Below are 21,068 nucleotides of genomic sequence, written 5' to 3'. Positions count from 1 at the left end.
CAGTAATGTGGTGATGCCTGTAAAGCTGTAGTTGGTTTGGATGTATGATCTGCAGGTTAATTTGTTCGATGAAGCTTGTGTTTATGTAAGGACTGTGATGGGTTGGTTTATCATTAAGGGGACGACCAATCTATTATTTAAAATCCCACGGTTTGTTCCAAAGCTAGCCAACCCAGGTGTGGCTCTGTTGCAGACTTTTTATTTTTAATAATAATCACAGGCAAACTTTACAATTTGAGAACATTTTTAAAACTTGTCAAAAACATCCACAGCAGAAACTCGAAAGTATACAACACGCTGTTCATAAAATTTAAAAAATTAAAATTAAAATTCAAGCTTGTAATTAAAATTTTATTTACCAAATGATGGAATAATTAATCATAATATTGAATGTGCAAATCTGCAATCAATGGCTGCTTTTGAAGATAATCATCATGTGCAGTGCGGCTAACTACAACTGGAAGCCTGAAGCACCAATCTTTCCTCTTTATCCAGGCCAAAAGATTAACATCACTAATCGTTTTATATGAAATGGTTCCGCAATTTGTGGCACCAATCTTTCTTCATCTCTCAATTCTGATAAGAATCCGGGAATGCTCTTGACAACAAAAGCTGCTTCATCCTAATTATTAAAGCAAAGACACCGTAGCATGGGATATGCATCAATCCAACCCCAAGATACCTGCAAGGTGAGTGATCGTAAGGTAAACGATGATAGAGCTGAAACAGTTTCTAGCAAGTAGTTTTTATATACTTCGGTAAATTTTATCTCGAATTTACTTTGCTACAATTAACAATAAGGAGGTAAACAGCATACCATAGAGGAGCATATGAGGATGACAAGTCAAGAAATGGATAGGGCCACCTGCAGTAAAGTTAAAATATTATGAACAATAGTTAAATTTCTTCAATCTCTAAAAGAAATGTAACAACTCAAGGAAATGTGACAATTTCGAGTGTAGTTTTACCACATAGATTTGCAAGCATGTAATATCCACTGAAATATCACGAATATACCCGTCCATAGCACAAAGTAAGCGATTCGAAACAAGGGAAACCGCTGGAAGGAGGAGACAATTGAATTTTTGTAAATCATTAATGGTGAAATAATAAGCAGAAATGCCATTATAATGAATAAGGAACCAAATTTACCATGCAATTCAACAATGCCTCGCCAAGGAGGAAAACAGCATTGATTGAATGCATACTGACAATCATCTGCAGTTGAATGGAGAGGAAACTCATTACAAGAAGACAAGAACAGATAAACTGTCAATGAAATTGCCAGGCTTGTATACTTACAAAATTCAGTTTGTAATCTGCAGCTGTTAGAAATGGATACAGAACGAGCCAAAATATGCAATCAGTGAGCGCAACGGCACCTCCACACATCTAACACAGATACAAAGGGAAGGAAATGACCAGGTTGAGATAACAGAACTCAGAAATTACACAACTTATAAAGAATCCAAGTCCTCATTTCTAAACCAGAACTGCAGCCCCTTATAGGAGGAAACCTACCTGATAAATAATCTGAAAGATATAAACACATGCACCTGCGTCTTCACAGCCATGATATTCCTCGTCAGTTAAACTTTTAGACGCATTGGATGGATTACTATTCTCCCCAAGTGTTGGAGCAACATAAGTACCTCGTTCTTCATCCTCACCAACTCTATTGCGATACTTGCAAATTCCACGAAGAGAGAGCAAAGAAGCCAGCTACAAAATGAAGTTCAGAGAATAAGTAAATTAGGGACAGGGACATTCAAGTAAACTAAGCATAATGGTTGCCATACTTCATTAATCAATTAAAGGTACTGGGACATTAACAGATAGAAGGGTTTTATGTGTTTTGAACTGAAAAGCTGCCGACTTATCCTATTGAGCATCTTTGAGTGGTAAGATTGGCCTGAGCAATCCAAGGTCACCAATGTAAATGCTATGTTCAAGACCTTCAAGAGTTGAAAAACATACCCCAAAATAAAAGGTGACCAAAGTAAATGTCCACCTGTTAAGCGCAAAAGGGGAACAGACTACATCAGCATATAAATCGTGCAAATACAATTAGTGCAATGAGCTTCAAATTTGTTGGCATCCGCTCCTCAAAGAGATATTTTTGTGATTATGAAGATGAAAACTGCAGATACAGATAGATAGCTTACTGTGTATAAAAGTAAAAGATGCCGAATCCATCAAGAGCAACATTGGCAACTATCAAGCCCAACATCACAATGAAAGCAATTATTCTATAGGCAAGTAACCAATTGGGATGTATTCCTTTAAGGCATGTCTTCCAGGCTTCATCCTTATACAAAGACCCTACTGTTTCTCGCTGAGCTGCCCTCCTGTTCGTTCCAAGTTTGTTGAAACCTTCATATTTCCATATAAGAATTGAGGCTACAACCATAGTAGATGCGATCCATATTGCACAGATGAGGAACCTCCAGTTCAACCAGTAACTTGGATCAGTAGTATCGGCAGTCATGACGGGCTGCCAAGTATGGTTCGAAGATCCTGTTAAGAAACTCATAAGTTACTCACTTCACTTGTAGTTGCTCCACAAATTATGTTAGTCAATTTGGATTCAAAGGCTATGTGTTTAAATTAAATGATCATGAACAAGTCTATGCCGAAATTTTTTCAAAGAAAGTGGAATCAGAAAGCATGAAAATCAAAACAATTCAAATGTGACAACAGTTGAAATGTGAAATGTTAGCCAAAAGCAGTTCCAAATGTTAAAAGGATTATAAATAAATAAATTGAACTCAGTTGGAAACTTAGACCCAGTATTAAGGTAAGCTTCATTGTTAGTCCGCTGTAACAAAACATAAACATTTTATCAAATACGTAATGATAAGTATTTGAAAGTACAAATCAAATATAAAGAAAAATATCTTCAAATACAAAATCTACAAGCAAAGTACTTAAAAATTAGAGGTGAAGAACCCAAAACTTTTTGGATTTGAATATGTACAAACAGAGAATGAATGGAGTATAATTTTATAGCTGAACTATTCCAAATACAAATGCAGGCAAAACCCAGATACCGGAGCTAAGGACTGTTATGGTTTCTCATGAATTTATTAAGAAAAGAAGAAGAGAGAGATTCCTTACTTTAAAGTGGGTTTTACCCAAAGAATGTCACGAATTCACGATCACATCCAAACGAGAATAGTAAGGTTGATTCCTCTGAAAATGAAAGGTGTGTTCGCTAATGAAATTCAAAGGTAAAAGACAGATGCTTTGCTTCTTTCTTTCTCTCAGAGAGAGAGAGAGAGAGAGAGAGAGAGAGGGTAAATGGAGGGTCTGGAAGAGTTTGCCTTTTGTTTCTTTTTTTTTTCTTTTTTCTTGGGTTCGCGGGAGGTTTTGTTGTCTGATGTTTGCAGTAGCGGGATTGGAGAAGATCGAAGAGAAAACAGAACAAGCTTTTCCTCTTTTAAGTCGAGAACAAATTTTCATTTTTTATTCAAATTTGTTTGTGATTAGGTGATGCACGTTTCTATTTTCAGAACGAGCAAACCATTCAAACAATTCCACGTGGACCTCATGAAAAATGACGAGCATGCTGTGTTGATTGCTGTTTACCGCCAACCCATATCTGATCGAATTTACCAAATAAACACAAACAAAATTTGATCCTTTTGTTGGTGTTTGCTTCTTCCTCCTATAGTTCCTTGTTGGTTCTAGTTAATATCTGAGGACCAAATAATATCAATTAAACCAAGGAAATTGTATTTTGAAAATAAGCTAAAGAAAAATCCAGGGATGTTATTATCAACTGCCAACCTAACAAAATTTATGAAATTACACGGGGTAATAATTTATATGAGCAGGGTAAATGCCAACAAGGGGCTAAAAGAAATAACAAGGTGACACTATGAACCAGAAGAGGCTGCCTTGTAGATTTTATTGAAATTAATCATGATCCAGTTCCTCTACTATTACATCAACAGGTAATGACCCCAAGGGGATAGAATCACTATCATAAAATGCATCATCATCATCACTCTCATAATCATAATTGTCGCTGTAATCGTCATATTCACTGTAAGGGTCACTTTGAGGAACCTCTTCAAACACTTGAACTGAGCTGCTCGTGCCATCTTCACTTGACACGATCAATGCTGGATACGAGTGCTCTGTCGCCTGTGAAACACCCTCAAATTCCTCGACTTTCTTCAAAAGCGCATCAGGATCAAGGTCAAGTTCATCCAGCAACAGGGCTTTGTTTGAATCAATTGAGCGTTTCCAAAGTGACATCATTTTGGGGCTTGTCATCACTGTTTTGGTATCAGGCTTACAAGGTTTATCATAATCCTTGCCTGAAAAAGCAGGGTCAAAACATAAATGGAAGTCAAAGCCAGAGCCTTGTAAAATCAATCGAGAATGACTGCATTAGTATTACAAGAGAAATTTAGTGTTTCAAGAATTAAATTGAGTTGCTATTGTATTATTACTGAGAAAGAAAACAAAACAATGTATCACGCTATAGACACTATAAAGACTGTCCACATCAATCCCTATACGAATTGGTAACTAGAGAGAGCAACTTTCTTACAATTGGTTCAATAAAACTTAGTTCTCAATAATGCAATTTCTAGGATGCTGCGTCTCTTGTTTAAGGTCAGTTCAAAAGAATTTAGTTCCCAAAAATGCAATTTCTAGGATACTACTTCTCTTGTCAGCAACTGATATGTACTTTTCCCAACAAACAGATTGCAATTATAACTGCCTTTTCCAAGATTCCTTGAAAGTGGTGGGTGCCAACCACATTGTAATGATGGTCTTATCGACTGATGTATACTGAACTCTGGTAGCTACAAGGGTAATATCAACTAAATTTAACTAATATTCAAAACAAAAAACAGAAGTTTCCTTCAACTTGGATGAGAAGTCCTAAAATATCCCACCATGTCTATTCTAATCATGAGATCTACCATCCATGATGCTGATAACAGAAGGCCCCAAATGATGTTGCATGACTTTGTGAAATCATCTTAAAGCCCTTAATTAAAATCTATCTGTGAATTTTTCCAGTTAAAAACGAACATGATCAATATAGGAGATTATAAACTGATAAAGAATCAAGTGCCTCACTGTTCCCCTGCAATAGAATCATCCCACTCTTATCTAGATACGATGTAAGGATAATATCAGCTTATGAAGTTTCCTGAAACATGGTTTTATTATCTATTAATTCTTCGGTCAGTAATTTCTAATTGGTCTAAAAATATTCATGCATATGGATTGTAACTCGTACCCCTCCCTGTTGATGATAGAATATCAAAATCTGCAGTATCTGAAGGTGAAGGTGCTGCTTGGTGCATTGATATCCAATTTGGACCCCTCCACATCAATATATGTTCATCATCAAAAGAAAGTAGAACACAAGGAACCAATTCCTGTACACGAGTGTAGATGAAAAGGGTTAGGAAACCAAGAGATAGGTAGACAGAATGATTGAGGTAATTCTTTGCATAATATACACACAACCAAGCAACATTTTGAAAATGCTATCTGGCACTTGTACAGCAGTCCCCATCCACATCCACTTATTGTTCATTGGGTGTCAAACAGACATAAGTACCTCCGAAAGGTTTTGAAAGCAAGAAACGAAGAAATTAAAGAGAAAACCATATGCTTATGTAAAACCTTAAAAAGGCAACTCTTTGTTACATGTCTTATTACAGGAACAGGCTAAAAGATACAGGAGGAAGATTGCAGGAACAGAAGAGGCATACAAACCTTAAGCTTAGCACCCAATTTTTTGTAATCACTTGCATGCATCCCTCTGCAGTCAATTTTTACTAAAGGACTTCCTTCAAAAGCATGCCTAACATCTCTCACCAAGGTGATGTATACTCCATTTTTGGCTGCAATTGCACAAAACATTATAAATAGTTTGATATAAACATCTCAGTTATAAAAAAAGAGCCTTGGTTCCATGTCTATTAATCTTAATTCAGTCAAACCATGTGATACAGAAAATGGTTGCAACGCTATAAAGCCACAAGAATTTTGGAATGCAATGACCAGTGTCACTGAAGGATCAAGTTTACACCCTTTTGGAATATTAAACCATATAAAGTGTCTATGTCATGTTATTCAACAAGCCTTGCTTCACATCTTATGGCTCCAGTTACTTGGATTGGAACAATATAAAAACGGCAGACTAAGTCAGCAAACCACCCTTCTATGAAAATAAGTTCACGTATAAGAATGAGCAGTGCAATTTAGTAGGGGCATTACCTAATTTACATATTGGCAAAAGTCTTTTCCCTTTCTTCCGAAACTCTTCAGCTTGATCCTTTGTCAACCCTTCTGGAGCCTCTTGGATAAGTTTGGGGTAGACTGGAGCAGCTGGTTTCCACAGCATCAATGGGTACTGAGGACGATCTTTATAGCTATAGTTTCTTCCGCGGAAAAGATAAACTACACCACCAACTCGATGAATGATCTTCCCCTTAGTTCTTTCCTGTAACCATAAACAAAACCTCAGTTTCATCTAGTTTCTCCATAGACTCGTCATCAGCTTTAACGGCATGTTGAAATTTCACATGTATATGTAATAGTGTAAGTGAAAAGCAGAGCAACCACAGTTGGGTATGATGCTGAGAAGCTGAAAAGGAATACCCAATACCTCAATATGACGGCAAACATTATCCATATCCACAGTTGGAACACCTTTGCATTTTACTTTACAGACTGGTCGCCGCTTCCAGTGCGAATGTATCAAATCCAACATGTTATGAGTCAACCCATCTCTTCCTAAACCAACAAAAACAAAGTCATTCCTTCAATTCAACGCCGAATATGAAAATGATGTGATAAAAAAAACACCAAAAAGAAACAAAACAGTAAACAACTGACCGAGATTGACTTGGCGATTATCTGATAATTGGGGCTGGATTAGCATTTTGATCTCCCATTTCTTCAAGGGCTCTCCTAAAATCTCCTCCCTTGTCTTTTCTTGCTTTGGGTACTTGCCCAGCTCAACGGGCCTCGCCATTACCACCTCCTTCACTCCACTCGTTCCAGGCGCCATTGGACCGAACGAGTCCAAGAGCGGAACTTTGCGCTTCAGCTTCTTCTCCTTGGCGCTCTTCAATGGAGCTTTGCCGGTCCACGGTCTCGGCATTGTGGGCGGCGCGAAGGGCAAGAAGGCCGGTTCACGAATGGCCAAAGGCTTGACCTTTGGGGTCTCGGAGTAGCTGTACTGGAACTCGAAGGGTGCGCCGGGGAGGAGATATGACACGCCGTTTTCGCCGATGACGACGGCTCGGTCGCCGTCGGAGGAGATGACGCCGTCTCGTACGGGCTTGTAGTACTTGGTGCGGCGGTGGACGGTTTTGAGGGCCGGGTTGGGAGGGGCATTCTGGGACTTTTTGAGGGGAGGAGGGTATTTAGGAATTGGGATTGGTGGGGAAGGAGAAGCAGAGGTGGTGCTGGAATTTGGGTCGTTTGGGGGTGGGTTTGAAGGGAGCGAAGAGAAGAGATTGAAGCCTGGTAGTGATGCAACTATGGCCATGGAAATTCAAAACCCAACAAGCCAAATCCTCTTCTTTTACCTCTTCATGTAGGCATGCCAGGCAAAATGGAGAAGAAGATAGGATAAGCTTTCATGGAGTTTTCTGGTTTTTCTGTTGCTTTTGCCTTCACTGAAAAGAGACGGGTGATATTTTGAGTGGGGGATTTTTCATTTCTCGCACGACATGTAGTTTTGCGTCGTTTTATTTTTGTGAACTTCCGCCACCACATCAACCCTCATGTACCCGCACAGCAGCGAATAATGAGCGTACGAATCTTCCCCAAACCCTAGACTCTAACCAGTATATAAGCATAAAGCCTCCATTTTGCCAAGTCCCATTCATATCCCCCGCGCCTCCCTCTCCTTCTCTGCGATTCTGAGGCCGCAAACATGCAGATCTTCGTGAAAACCCTAACGGGTAAGACCATTACCCTAGAGGTCGAGTCCTCTGATACCATCGACAATGTGAAGGCCAAGATCCAAGACAAGGAGGGCATTCCCCCAGACCAGCAGCGCCTCATCTTCGCCGGCAAGCAGCTCGAGGACGGCCGAACCCTAGCCGATTACAACATCCAGAAGGAATCGACCCTCCACCTTGTGCTTCGCCTCCGTGGTGGCGCCAAGAAGCGTAAGAAGAAGACCTACACCAAGCCAAAGAAGATCAAGCACAAGAAGAAGAAGGTCAAGCTCGCGGTGCTTCAGTTCTACAAGGTTGATGATTCTGGGAAGGTCCAGAGGCTGAGGAAAGAGTGCCCTAATGCTGAGTGCGGAGCCGGGACTTTCATGGCGAACCACTTCGACAGGCACTACTGCGGCAAGTGTGGGTTGACCTATGTTTACCAGAAGGCTGGCGGTGATTAGAGATTTAGAACTTTAAATTTCAAATATATCATTTTGGATTTAAATTTTGCTGCTTTTTTTTTAATGATGGTATTTTCGGTTTCAATTTCATGCTTGAAAAACCTCTGAAATTTTAGGTATTGTCGTTGTTTCAATTGCATATGCCAGATGGAATGATTATCCTAATTTTGTTATGATTCGTGTTCTGCTGTTCATTGGCTGTTTGATAATTGTGAAATGATGCTGGGTTTTGTTTTGAGAAAGTAAAGTCACACAGGTTTTGGTGATGGAATTGACTTGAGTTGGATTTAATTTGCAATGGGTTTGGTTTCATTTGCTTGTCAGGGTTGATATCAAAGAATTTTGCTGGTCTTGTGTTATTGATTTTGGTTTAGTTTCCGAGAGGGATGTTCTTATGTAGTTGTAGTGTAGTTTTTACATCTTTTACGTTGAGGCAGAGGACCATCATCGCACATATAGCTCCTTGTTATCTAAATGCTTGTTATGTTGCCCATGATTAGAATGTATTTGGGCTTCTTAAGAAGGTGAATTGGTCAAAGACATGAAGATTGTCAGTCATGATATCTCGAATCCCTTTGACTATCTGTGTTCAACCCAAAACTTGAGTCGGGCAATAAAATCTCCAAATAGAACATTACATGCTAAATTGCTGCCCCAGTTGATACCATGTTGTGGGATCATAAATTGGCAATGTGGTACCATGTTGATCATTCTACATAATCTTAGGATTGTCATCTTAGTTGTAATCAACAATGGTGTTTCAACTGGTCATAAATGACAACGATATACAATCTTCGTGTTGTAGTCCATTTAGTTGTAATCATCCATGCCCAAAAGAACAAGAAGGGAAAGGAACTAAAAAAATTTACAAAGCTCCGTTGAAAGTGGTAATGATTTTGTACCAACAATCTGCAAGGCTACTTTCATTTCACTGATCTCAGCCACTAAATTCGCAAGATGTGATAAGGTTTAGAAAGAGTTGAGATTCCACGCACTAGGTTAAGTCTCATGTTGGGATAGTGTAAGGTCTTATTCAGGAGTGTTTTTGAAATGGTTAAAAGCCCTTTTCACAGTGTTTCTGTAATGGTTTATAGCGCTTTTGACAACATTTGGCAGAAAAATTTAGAAGTATTTTCTGGAGTACTCCCAAGTACTTTTCCGACACTTGGATTGCTAATGAAAACTTCCAACATTTTTATAATAAAGCGCTTTCGCTAGAAGCTCTTATGAGCATAGTATTTCCTAGAGTTTCAGTACCAAACGAGCCGAAAGACCTTTTGGATTGGAGTGGTGCCCAAATTTGTTGAGCCTAGGTGAGAGATCCAACGAAAGAAACTCAGATAAAGGGTTCAAAAGGGCCCTTTATTAAACTGGCCCATAATCCGAACCAGCCCATAGACTGAACTGGGCCTGACAACATTGGTCTCAACAGTCGTGCAGAACAAACCTGATGAAGAATGATAGCAGGAGCAGCCCATGCATTCCAGTTTTTTTCATTACGTTGACGCTGTGGCAATTCAGTCCTCAATCACCAATCTTAAATGCCCTCTTCATCTAGCCAGTGCCATGAGAGGATCACTCTCCAGCAGTCCAGATTTGTGCTGCTGACGTGGGAATAACTGATTGGTTACATGTCCAAAATTATTTTGGTCTGCCTGTCTGAGTCAGAGTTACTCTAGTTGAAGTTGAATTCAATGACTGGCACTCATTTTTGCGCGACAGCAAATGTTTTCAAACAATGCAATGCAATGCATTTGAGTTTTCAATTTTCAATCACTGTGGGGAAAGTGGGGACCTTAGAGCTTCAATTCAACTCTCACTTACAAATCACATGGGGAAGGGGAAAGCTTGATCAATGTGAATGAGTTAAAACGGTAACTGAGGCAGTAGATGTGGTCATTATGAGAAACAGCAGAAAAATATAAGCAATGGGAAAGTTACCAAAAATCCATAGCACAAAAAGCAGAGAGAGAGAGCTTCTCATGTCAAAAACACTTCCTCTCTTTCAGGAAACAGACAAACTCTAAGATGCCACTTTTCCTTCTCCATGCATCCTTCTAGAACACATCCACTTTTTTTAATTTGGTAAAATTTGCTGCACTTTCACTTTCATTTTCATGTGTGAGAGAGAGAGAGAGAGAGAGAGAGAGAGAGAGTCAATTATGGAGAGAAAACAACACATGAAAAACAAAGGAGCTCTCTTCCTTTCCTAGTCATTTTACATCAACAATTGTTACCAGTTCTGCATTTAGGGTCAGGGGTGTGACTGTAATTTTGCCAAGGAGTGATTAAATAACCCCAGACTTGAAACATTCTGAAATGCTTCAACATTTATTTACTCATGTGAAACCTAGCATACGTCTTTTTCCTTTAAACAACAAGGATAAAATCATTAAAGTACTCTACTTGACCGTAACTAAATAATCATCAAAGAGAGTTAGTGATTATTAATTCTTAATGATTTGTGTCCTTCAACTTCTATAAATCCTCTCCCTTCTATAACTAAACACTTCCCTCTGCTCTGCTCTGCTCTCTCTCTCTCTCTGAAACACATACAAACACAAGCTCAAACGTAACAAACATGTCTGCACTGAACCATCTCTTCGATCTCCCCGATCAGATTTGCTATGTCCAATGTGGTTTCTGCGCCACCATATTACTGGTTGCTCAACATTTGCTCTAACTCTGTACTAATAGATTGAAAAAGAGTCATATAGCATGACTGCATTAATTCTTGGGTTTTGATCTGTTTCTTACTTTTTTTTTCATTTTTGTCCAAGTTTGACCGATTGTTTCTGTGTAAAAATGTAGGTAAGTGTCCCATGCAGCAGCTTGTCAATGTTGGCCGTCACGGTCAGATGTGGTCACTGCAGTTGCCTCCTATCTGTCAACATGATGAAGGCCTCCTTTGTTCCCCTCCATCTGTTAGCTTCCCTTACCCAAGATGAGGTAACTGTTTCATACATCAATCTCATCAAATCTTGAATATCAAGTCCTAGTCACTTTTAAGTGATCATAATCGATATTATAGTACTGTTCTCAGAGTATTTATCAAGTCCTAATAATTAATCTTAATCTCTTGCAGCAAAGAGAAGAACTCTGCTTAGAAGAAGTGGACAAACAGAACAACAACCCCCTGGACATGCGCAGCCCATCCATGGTGATTTCCAATTCTGACAATGAAGAGGAGGACACAATCTCTATGAATCCCATTGTTAACAAGCGTACGTACGTTCCTAAGTCATATAAAATCTGGTGCAACTAAACTGGCTGGATTGTATTAACTTTTTTTAGTTTCTTGTTATTAAATTTATGCAGCACCAGAGAAGAGACAACGTGCTCCGTCGGCCTACAACCATTTTATCAAGTAAGATTTGCAACTTATAATAAGTTAGAAGATGTGAATGTGATGCATTTGGGAGTTTTAATTATGTGAATCTTTCATGTGCAAATCAGAGAAGAGATCAGGAGGCTTAAAGCTGAGAATCCAAGCATGACTCACAAGGAAGCTTTCAGCACAGCTGCAAAAAATGTAAAGCTTTAGTTAGAGCCAAGATCAGTAATAATGAAGTTAAATCTTTTCATTAAGTGACTGTTCAATACTGAATATGCATGTTTGATTGTATCTAGTGGGCCCAGTTCCCTCCAATTCAGTACAAAGGAGATGGTCCTGATGGAGAGAGCTGCACTAGCCAGAGAGAGGAAAATGTGACTTGGGATTCTGATGTTCCTGAGGTAAATATTTAGTCATTCACCATCACCATGCATATATATGATTGAAATGATTAGTGGAGGACATTGATCATGATGACCAGAATAGATATCCAACTGGAGACCATGGCCTACAAAACCCAATTAAACATCATATTAATCTGATAAATTAATGTAGCTCATGATCAGAATTAGCCATGACACATACCACACCACACCAGAATATTGAATATCCCAAAGGTTGTCACTTTCTTTGTGGTTCAACGAGTAAATGCCAAATTTATTATTTGAAAGCAGTGTCAAAAGACTCAAGGCTCCTTTTGATCCCTAGCTTGCTAGATATTACGTGTTTGTAATTATTTAAAAATTTATGCCACTCATGTATGCATGCATGACTTTCTGTTGTGAAATTTTTTACAGGCCCATGAAGATGGCAAAGTTTACCGTGAGAGAAAGGCCCCAAGGCATTCCATATGGGCAAGGACACCCTTCGAGTGAATGAGGCTTGACCTAAACTTCTATAACAAGAAAGCTGTTTCTCTCTCAGGCCCACGATTTGGGTTCAAGTCACTTGCTATTTTAGGGTTAGATTCTCTAGGGAATGTGGTTTTCGTTTGAAATTGAACAAGTCTTCACTGACAGAAAGAAGTAGTCTAGCTTTCAAATGAGCTTACTGATTGTGATGGAATATTGATCCATTTAGTTCAAAGCAGACATAATTTTCTAGTTCTACTCTGTTTCCAAGTAAATCAAATTTCTTTATGGTTATGGACTGCATGCAATTCCATGGTTGTTGTTGTGACAGACAGCTAGATTTCCTCAACAAGATGTGCAAGAAAATTGGTTACCTGCTAGCTGAAACTCTTATAAACAGACATTAATTAATGAGACATTTCAGATTCAGGATGTGTTTCAATAATTATTTCTCATGGTTTTGCTTAAGTTTAATTTTCCAATGTGTTTTGCATCAAATACTCATGAATCATATGACAGGTAGATAATAAACTTCAATCATGTTCTTGAGACACAAGTGAATGCGAGCATTTTTTATTACCACTTTAACCTTTGGGCATAACTATGGTTCCACAAATACAAAGTAAAGATTTAATTATTATTATGTCCATAAACACATGTCAAGTGTTGAGAAGAAAAGTGTTAATGATACACCTTGAATTTGGTCAGCAAAAATATAAAAAATATTTCATACCTGAGTGGGATTTTATCCACTTTAACCATGGAACCTTATTTTAGCAGCTGTAATTACAATCTAGGATATTCAAAATCATCTAGTTTTTGAGTTCCAATTAAGTAGCTTTAACATATATATGTACGTTTCAATTCACTTCAGTAGTGTTTCCTTCTTGCAAATCTTGGCCCCCTTTGAATATAACTACCTGAAAAAAACAAAATAATACAGCAACATATATGTATGAAATCTTGGGCATTGAATGGATACATAGTTATGATATTGCTATGGTTGTGGTTAGATATACCTATATTTAATTTTGTGGGATTAATTTATGAGGGTATTGAATGCAACTTCTGAAAGAAAAAAAGAAAAGAAAAGTATAGATGAGCTGGGATCTTACCCATTAAAGGCCTGGGAGAGATAGAGTGGAAATAAGCTTGAAAGAAGTGCCTATTCTCCTTTTGTAGCTCTCTCCACACTGCAATTCAAACTTACATGTGTGTGTAAACCAACCAACTAACTAATAAATAGTGAATCCATACATATTATACATATAATGTTGGAGAGAAGAGAGAGAGAGAGAGCCTGACCTGTAAGCGTGACAATTGGCCTAATGCTTGCATGCTCTGCTAGCGCCTTTATGCACTGGTCACAACTCATGTGAAGTAACAAGCATCTCTCTATAAGATGTTGAACCTGTTGTTACATGTATCAGTATTTCCATGCAAAAGTAAGACCATGCATAAGTCCAATGAGAGAGAGAGAGAGAGAGAGAGAGAGTATACCATTCTTATGTAGCTGTGAGGGTTGCAAAGCAAACATGGACCGAGGTGATGGTTGTGATACATTTTCTCCTGAGTCTTGAGTACGGTTTAGACAAAACCAAAAGGCATGAATGACTGAAAAGAAGGATATAATAGAAAAGAGAAGAGAGAGGGAGAGAGAGGTAGCAAGAAAACAAATAAAGCCCAAAAAGTGCAAGGATGATGGGAAAGATAATTGGAGGACCATATACAAAAAAGAAGAGCCAGGATACTAAAATGGCACATTGCTATGTTATCCACAGAAATCCAAGCGAGGGGCCAAAAGAGCACAAGAAATCCGAACGATAGATTCACACCTCATCTCCAAAGAGATAACAAAACAATTGCGTTTATGATGATGGCAAGTGCGCGTGGCTAGGCCTCTAGCCACTTGATCAGGACTTGAAACCCATCACCCTTGGCTAAGCTAGGCCCTATCAAACCCATTTGCTACCTGCTTTTCTGTTTCCGGGTCCTACATTCTTTACTCTTTTTTTTTTTTTTTTTGGGTCAAACATTCTTTACTCTATATGCCCATTTCCATGACTTAGAGCACCTCCACTTCAAAGGGTAAAGACAAAGCAAAGATAAGGTAAAGTTTGTCACCGTTTATGTGAACAGTGGAAGTTTTATTTTTTTTGTTTCTACCTCAAAGGGTAGGGACAAAGGTAATTACTATTTATTTTAATTTATTTTCTATTTTTTATACTTAAACAATTAATTTTGATAAGATTTTCGGATAAAATTGTTAGTTGCCATATGTCACTATTTATTATAAAATTTTCGAATAAGATTTTCGGTTGCCATGTGTCCATGTTTCTTATAAAATTCACATCTCACTCATCATACAATTGAAATACCTACTCACTTATCATACAATTGAAATATTCTCAGTCCTCATAGTCCGACACAATTGAGTACAAGGACGACTCAATCATTGGCGGAGGCGATTCCACCGGATCACGACATGGGGGAGTATTTTCCTTCGGATGACGTAATAGTGCCATTATTTCACGGAAAGCACCACTAGAACCGACTGCGAGGATTGTTCACTTGAGGAGCCATGTGTAATGGTTTTCCTCTTTTTTGTTTTGCCTTGAATAATCTATTAAAAATTAAAATTGGAAATGCAAGAAATAAAAAAAATTTAAAAAAAAAGACATTAAATTGAATAAAACAGTTTTTTTTTATTTTAATTTACCTCGTCGCTAAGATTTTGACATCTTCGAACATTTGTCCACGACCCTCCAACTTCAATGGAAGAGGCCATTTGTATTTTTGCACAAATGGAGTTTTTGTAGTAGAAAATTTGGTGTGGAAAGTGAATAATATTTGTAGGTATTTATAGAAAAAACAAAATTTCTAGAATTTTTTTGATATCTTTTACAAATTTTTTCGATTTTTTTTTAGTTCGTTGGATTGGATCTGGGCTCCAGGAGAAGTCATGTGGCTTGCAGCCGTTGGTTTCTGGCAGCTGTGGGTCACCGCTGACGTCAGTGGCTGATTTTCAAAAAAAAAATTACTATTGGCACGTGCAATTTAAAAAAAAAAAAAAAAAATTCAGCCACTGACGTCAACAGCCCAGTCAGTTCTTGCCCGGGCTGGACCTTGAGCCCTAGAGGGTGGTTTAGAGCCTGGGGCTGCCATTTGCCAGGGTTTGGAGCTTGCACTAGAAGTGCTCTTAATGATGTGTGTAGCTAGCGGTCCTAATTATAAGCACCATGCTGAATTTTTTTTTATTCACAAGCGATATTAAGATAACAAGGATTTGAATACAGAACATGAATTACAAAGACAACTACTCTTAATCACTTCAACTACAAATCATAATTCACATTAGTGATAACAATAATCATCACCAAGTTGACACTTGGAAGGGCATAAGTTCTTCGCTTGTGGGAATAAATAATTGCTGGCCTAGAAAACAAGAACCTTGTCCAACAAGGTGCATCGAATAAATGTTGCCATTGTATGATAATGGTTGGTTTTTTCTTTCCTTTATGGGTGCGTTTATTCTTCAAGACTTTGGCCCCAGCCTCATTGCCTTCATTACAAGCAAACATGTTATGGAAATGCATTTCCAAGTTCCAAATTCCACTATCGATGATGAGATACGGATGGACAAGTCAATCCATTGACATAAAGCCAATCCACCAGATTATCAAACAAACAAGCATTTTTATAATTGATTATGCTACACATAATAATACCACCATCAATGAATAGATTATTGTATTGCCAACTGTTCTCTTTGTAACCACGTTTATTTGAAACAAGTAGCACAACCTACCACTGAGACCAACATTGTAAGATGCAACCAAATGGGAACTTATTCCCCTAAAACAGGGAGAGGTTCCAGTTCAACTTTAATCACCCAAGTACCAACCATTACGAAAAGAACAAGAAAAAACGCGTAAAAACAAACACAATGATTTATGTTCTCATGAATTGAAATTCATGGTTTAAAACTCAAATCTGTTTTGGTGGGTCTGTATTAGGTGTTGTTTGCTTATGACTTTGGAATTCAACCAAGAAGAAAACATTGATACATGTTTAGTAATCTATAATCGTGTTAGGAGGAATTGAATTGAGGAGGAGTTAGATTATGAATTCTCATTAAAGTTATTTACCAAACCATGTTGAATCAGGGTAGGAACTATATCGAATTATTATAAATTGTCTACCAAATTCTCATAAATCGAAATTGAAATTAGTTTGATTACTAAAATGCATTTGTTTGCTTATGACTTAGGAATTCAGCCAAGAAGAAAACATTGATGAATAACTTGTTTGCTTATGAGACTGACGTGTTTTCCAACATACATACGACATTTCTTCCAAATTAAGCGCAAAATTGTGTGTTTTACTCAACCAAGTACATATGCATCACGTTGTGCGGTTGGAATTAGGTGTCACTGCCGATGGGCCTAGTGAACTTTTACAAGAAGAAACAGGTAATGAGTTGCAGGAATTTACTTCTGGGCAGGTGGGGGAAAACGAAAAGAAAATGATAACAGATGGAAAGCTGTACTGTGCAAATTAGTTTTAAAATGAACTCACATCTTATTCCTCTACCTGTTCCATCCCACCATTTTGCCAAAAACAAAAACGCTCTGTTTTTACGAACTAGCCAAGCAAATCCTGCACCTATGTTAACATGGGCTCAACTTTAAAGAAAGCCATCATTGTGACATATACGCATGCACACATTATATGCAAAGCAAATAGCAATTATCAATATATGCCGAGCAACAAAAAATATTTAAATTAACACGATGCCTCGCGAGCATTCAGTCATTCATTTTATTTAATAAGTTCATACACATTACAACCTAAACATAAACTAGTGCACTAACATACATGCCTTAAGCGCATCCATAAGCATCTCCCCACATCTGCACAATCCTATTAGACATATTCCAACTATGGTAATAAGGACCAAACACTGAAACAGACAAACAGATATGGAACATGTACCACACACTCAGGCACTTAAACAAAAATTCAAATAAAACCAGAAATCGGGTCGATTGTTACACCATACGCTTCCTCAGCTGTTTTCAGACTTCTCCAAAGCTGTAACAAAGCGCAGTGTAAGTAGAAATATACTCATCAGCCAAACTTGTAGTAGAATGTTTGCGTGTGTGTGTGAGAGAGAGAGAGAGAGAGAGAGAAATTACTATTGTAGTTCAGAAGCTTCTCGATGAGGTCGACGTGAGTCATAAGCATTCGCCGACAGCAATAACGGACCAAACCCAATGCATCAAGTGCATCTCTGCATTCAAAGAAATTAGAACCATTAACTAAACTCTCTTGTAGGGCCTAATTTTCATATCTTTATTCCAACCCTAATTTTCATAAGACTGGCTGTCTACTACCAGTGAAGACTATAAACTTCACCCAACTGATTACTCTGTCAAAATTGAAAATTGAGCATTGCCCATCTACAAACCTTGTAACCATGTCATTATAAAGCTCATTTAATCATGTGGGTTGTTCCCAAATCTTTCTAAATGCATATCATTATAAGCCCCTCGGGAATCAACTAAGAGAAAAAATATTGGGCTATTTATGAAAAAATAAATTACTTTTAGCGTTATATTGTGCAATTTACAACACGAAAAAGCCATATATGCTCATTCTCAACCGCTAAGGAAAACAATGCAATAATCAATGACCTTATTGAATTTCAAAAATTAGGGCAAAACACTTCAAATTTGAGCAACTCACCCTTCGGTGTAATCTGCTTGCAGAAGGTCAAGATACGTATCCCATTTGTTTCCAATCACCTAAAATTCAACATAGAACATACCAATTTACAATTAGATGCACTCAGATCAGCCCCCAAAAGGCAGCAACGTCAGATATATCGAAACGTCTAACGAAACGGAAGGGGTTGAAAACCCTAGCCCTAGGGTCAGTTTAAGGGGCGAATGGGGGTACCTTTCCGCAGGTGAAACAGCGCACTGGGATGATCATCTTGTTTTGCCCTAAGTCTCTGGATTGTGGAGTCTCCTTCGTTCTTCAGCTCTCCCGCTCTCACGTGTCAATGTGTGTCTGTAGAATCGGAGGGTTTTTACGAGGTTTATACTTTATAGACGGACCTCGACTTGGGCCGGGTTTTAAGTTTTGGGCCGTGACATGGTTGGATCTATCTATGGGCAATCTTGTAATTTGGCCTTCCGAACAAAAAGAATCTATTTGTATTTAGGTTTTATATTTTTAAGATAAAATTATATGAAGTTGAAGAATTTGGGATTTATATGTTATGTTTCTTTTTCAGTGGACGTTATATATATTATGTTCTTATAGTGATTGATCAACCAGTGAATAAGGGACTCTAAATGCTTATTATATGGAGGAATGTTAGATACTTTTTCGGTTCTTATTTTCATCCTACAACTTGATATTGTGATTTAAACCGTATATTTTATAGGTTACTATGAAATATACAGATGAACATAATATTTAAATTAAATACCAAAATGTTTATATTATCAAAGTATTTCTAATTGGGTTGATTTTTATGCGAATAATAATCCTTCAAACGTGATCTTAAATATGAATGGTACTAGTCATGATTACGAAACAAGAAAGAAAAGGGAGTCATCCATCCTTGTATGAGATCGATCTTCTTACTAACATCTAGAAACCTTAATCTTTTTTGTTCATGAAGGAATCTCAATCTATATGCATGCATTTACTTTGAAATCTATTTCCTTTAATAATAAATGATCTTATATAATGTTTATCCGCCACCAAAAATTCACGTTAACATAACAAAAAGATAAAAAAGATCACGTTGAAATCTAAATCCTTATGGTTCTCCATCACCAAATAAATAAACCCTTCTCGTCCTTTCACAAATCTGCCTTTTTCATACCAAGTCTAGCCGTAGATATCACTCAAGATTATATACAAATGATAGTATATCTACTATATATATTTTATATTAAAAAGGAAGAAGAAGAAAGAAAAAAAAGAAAAATGTAAGTGTACGAAATATCGTGTGTTGTGATGTTGGGGAAGATGAATGAAAGCCACCGACCCCTCCATTATTGTTCAAGAAGAAAAATCAAAAGTAAAATATGCCTAAAATCGTAATGCATTGCAGGCCAAGCCTCCATTCAATGACGTGTTCAAACTTCAAAGCATGTGAGGCTCCATCCACACACACACGCCTTTTTGACGAAACCCACTATATATCATTTCATTTTTGTACTATATGGTATATGCGCGCAGAGAGAGAGAGAGAGAGAGAGAGAGTTTAATTAGGGTTTACTTACCATAATCAACATCATCGCATTGGCATGGCACTTAGAATTTGAACTTGGACTTTGGACTTGGACTTGAAGGAGGAGATAAAAAGAAGAAAGAAACAAATTCAGATATGGCATGCCAAATGATATTTACTTTTTCATCCAAGCAAGCAAACAAGAACCAACCACAACTTTTAATTTGCCGTGCTTTTGGGTTCTGTCCACCTTCCAATTTATTATTTCTTACTATATTATAGGTGGAGGGAGATAGATTCACATTAATAAAGGTGAATTCAATGGTCAATTTTTTTTAGTCTTACAAAGCCACACAATTTTTAAAACTTTTTTTTTGCCGGGGGGGCCAAATTGCATTTATAAACTATGTCACGAGAACAATACAGGCGAAGGGATACATCCGCAACATTAAACTCATACTTCTATTCAAAGCCACACAAGGCCAAAAACACTCTGATATAAATGCATGCTAGAAAAAACCCAAGTATACACATTTTTAGTAAATCCTTTTTTTATTGCAAGTACAAGTCATTCACACACATCTTCTATTGGTAGGTAAGAGTCACATGATTTTGTTTCGTTTTAATTTATTGAAGACAACACCTCACCAAAAGAAAAAGAAAAAGATGAAACATGGCGTTTTATCTTTGCAATTCACAATTTTTAACCTTTGAATAGCCTAATTTTAGTTGCCTATCCGATTACTATAATATTTATTTATTTATTTTTAAAAGGTTTACATTGTAAATGTATTAAATATATGGTCTAAATAACTTGAAGATTTGATTTTTATAAAGTACTTGTTCAACGCACACATTTTCAATTATACGGTTTGATTTGGTTTTGTTTGATGATTGTATAAAATTGCATTAGATTAGTCTTTAGAGGTGTCATGAGATGTCATTCCAACTTCTAAAAACCAAAATTATAATTTCATCACCTTTGAAATTTAATACTCTATTTATAAAAATAAAAAAGAATATAAAAAAAAGATATATTTTGAAATAGACTAAATATATAATGGTAATGGTTGAAGTGGATGTGGTTGGTCCGTTATGTCCAATTCCGTGAATGATGGGGTGGATGCTGAGGAATGATGATGGCTCGTCTGTCCGCTCACCCGCCAAAATTACCCGCCAACAACAAAGCGGGTGCGTGGGGCCCCGGTGGTGGGATCCATGCGATTCAGTCAGCCATGA

At 37.5% G+C, this 21,068-nt stretch overlaps 6 protein-coding genes across 6 annotated transcripts; 2 read left to right on the top strand and 4 right to left on the bottom strand.

Moving 5' to 3' along the window:
- On the bottom strand, positions 180-3,604 carry LOC18793823. Its single transcript, XM_007222677.2, has 9 exons — positions 3,118-3,604; positions 2,166-2,517; positions 1,978-2,011; positions 1,522-1,722; positions 1,303-1,392; positions 1,153-1,218; positions 969-1,060; positions 818-865; positions 180-682 (listed from the first exon to the last, which is right to left on the bottom strand). Exons 2-9 carry the CDS (start codon positions 2,486-2,488, stop codon positions 571-573), a joined length of 966 nt encoding a protein of 321 aa, XP_007222739.1. The 5' UTR covers positions 2,489-2,517; positions 3,118-3,604; the 3' UTR covers positions 180-570.
- LOC18790077 (CRS2-associated factor 2, chloroplastic) lies at positions 3,755-7,712 on the bottom strand. The gene is made up of 6 exons (XM_007227420.2): positions 6,874-7,712; positions 6,644-6,771; positions 6,253-6,478; positions 5,749-5,876; positions 5,264-5,405; positions 3,755-4,325 (listed from the first exon to the last, which is right to left on the bottom strand). The coding sequence occupies exons 1-6, from the start codon at positions 7,529-7,531 to the stop codon at positions 3,919-3,921; spliced, it is 1,689 nt and encodes a 562-aa protein (XP_007227482.1). The 5' UTR covers positions 7,532-7,712; the 3' UTR covers positions 3,755-3,918.
- LOC18792929 (ubiquitin-40S ribosomal protein S27a) lies at positions 7,849-8,634 on the top strand. Its single transcript, XM_007223590.2, has one exon. It carries the CDS (start codon positions 7,922-7,924, stop codon positions 8,390-8,392), a length of 471 nt encoding a protein of 156 aa, XP_007223652.1. The 5' UTR covers positions 7,849-7,921; the 3' UTR covers positions 8,393-8,634.
- On the top strand, positions 10,595-12,843 carry LOC18792386 (axial regulator YABBY 4). Its single transcript, XM_007226520.2, has 7 exons — positions 10,595-11,054; positions 11,204-11,341; positions 11,478-11,616; positions 11,711-11,759; positions 11,849-11,924; positions 12,023-12,127; positions 12,524-12,843. The coding sequence occupies exons 1-7, from the start codon at positions 10,974-10,976 to the stop codon at positions 12,599-12,601; spliced, it is 666 nt and encodes a 221-aa protein (XP_007226582.1). The 5' UTR covers positions 10,595-10,973; the 3' UTR covers positions 12,602-12,843.
- LOC18792204 lies at positions 13,185-14,318 on the bottom strand. Its single transcript, XM_007225971.2, has 4 exons — positions 14,078-14,318; positions 13,883-13,988; positions 13,693-13,770; positions 13,185-13,497 (listed from the first exon to the last, which is right to left on the bottom strand). The coding sequence occupies exons 1-4, from the start codon at positions 14,138-14,140 to the stop codon at positions 13,448-13,450; spliced, it is 297 nt and encodes a 98-aa protein (XP_007226033.1). The 5' UTR covers positions 14,141-14,318; the 3' UTR covers positions 13,185-13,447.
- Positions 17,338-18,692, bottom strand: LOC18788912 (DNA-directed RNA polymerases I, II, and III subunit RPABC5). The gene is made up of 4 exons (XM_007225776.2): positions 18,539-18,692; positions 18,326-18,384; positions 17,776-17,870; positions 17,338-17,671 (listed from the first exon to the last, which is right to left on the bottom strand). The coding sequence occupies exons 1-4, from the start codon at positions 18,572-18,574 to the stop codon at positions 17,646-17,648; spliced, it is 216 nt and encodes a 71-aa protein (XP_007225838.1). The 5' UTR covers positions 18,575-18,692; the 3' UTR covers positions 17,338-17,645.

Source organism: Prunus persica, chromosome G1 (assembly GCF_000346465.2).
Source record: "Prunus persica cultivar Lovell chromosome G1, Prunus_persica_NCBIv2, whole genome shotgun sequence".
NCBI classification, from domain to species: Eukaryota; Viridiplantae; Streptophyta; class Magnoliopsida; order Rosales; family Rosaceae; genus Prunus; species Prunus persica.
This window is presented reverse-complemented; position numbering and strand designations above follow the sequence as displayed.

What these genes read in the sequence shown, in the direction of transcription:
- LOC18793823 (XM_007222677.2), bottom strand. Translation starts at nt 2,488, where the DNA reads ATGACTGCCGATACTACTGATCCAAGTTACTGGTTGAACTGGAGGTTC. An exon ending in TGGTCACCTTTTATTTTGGG is followed by an intron (nt 1,723 to 1,977) that starts GTATGTTTTTCA and finishes TTCATTTTGTAG; the next exon opens with CTGGCTTCTTTGCTCTCTCT. An exon ending in TCCTCATATGCTCCTCTATG is followed by an intron (nt 683 to 817) that starts GTATGCTGTTTA and finishes CTCACCTTGCAG; the next exon opens with GTATCTTGGGGTTGGATTGA.
- LOC18790077 (XM_007227420.2), bottom strand. Translation starts at nt 7,531, where the DNA reads ATGGCCATAGTTGCATCACTACCAGGCTTCAATCTCTTCTCTTCGCTC. An exon ending in ATGTTTGCCGTCATATTGAG is followed by an intron (nt 6,479 to 6,643) that starts GTATTGGGTATT and finishes TTATGGTTACAG; the next exon opens with GAAAGAACTAAGGGGAAGAT. An exon ending in TCTATCATCAACAGGGAGGG is followed by an intron (nt 4,326 to 5,263) that starts GTACGAGTTACA and finishes CTGCTTTTTCAG; the next exon opens with GCAAGGATTATGATAAACCT.
- LOC18792929 (XM_007223590.2), top strand. Translation starts at nt 7,922, where the DNA reads ATGCAGATCTTCGTGAAAACCCTAACGGGTAAGACCATTACCCTAGAG.
- LOC18792386 (XM_007226520.2), top strand. Translation starts at nt 10,974, where the DNA reads ATGTCTGCACTGAACCATCTCTTCGATCTCCCCGATCAGATTTGCTAT. An exon ending in GCCTACAACCATTTTATCAA is followed by an intron (nt 11,760 to 11,848) that starts GTAAGATTTGCA and finishes TGTGCAAATCAG; the next exon opens with AGAAGAGATCAGGAGGCTTA. An exon ending in TCAGCACAGCTGCAAAAAAT is followed by an intron (nt 11,925 to 12,022) that starts GTAAAGCTTTAG and finishes GATTGTATCTAG; the next exon opens with TGGGCCCAGTTCCCTCCAAT.
- LOC18792204 (XM_007225971.2), bottom strand. Translation starts at nt 14,140, where the DNA reads ATGTATCACAACCATCACCTCGGTCCATGTTTGCTTTGCAACCCTCAC. An exon ending in CTCACAGCTACATAAGAATG is followed by an intron (nt 13,989 to 14,077) that starts GTATACTCTCTC and finishes ATGTAACAACAG; the next exon opens with GTTCAACATCTTATAGAGAG. An exon ending in CTCTCCCAGGCCTTTAATGG is followed by an intron (nt 13,498 to 13,692) that starts GTAAGATCCCAG and finishes TGTTTTTTTCAG; the next exon opens with GTAGTTATATTCAAAGGGGG.
- LOC18788912 (XM_007225776.2), bottom strand. Translation starts at nt 18,574, where the DNA reads ATGATCATCCCAGTGCGCTGTTTCACCTGCGGAAAG. An exon ending in GCTGTTTCACCTGCGGAAAG is followed by an intron (nt 18,385 to 18,538) that starts GTACCCCCATTC and finishes GTTGAATTTTAG; the next exon opens with GTGATTGGAAACAAATGGGA. An exon ending in GAAGCTTCTGAACTACAATA is followed by an intron (nt 17,672 to 17,775) that starts GTAATTTCTCTC and finishes GCTTTGTTACAG; the next exon opens with CTTTGGAGAAGTCTGAAAAC.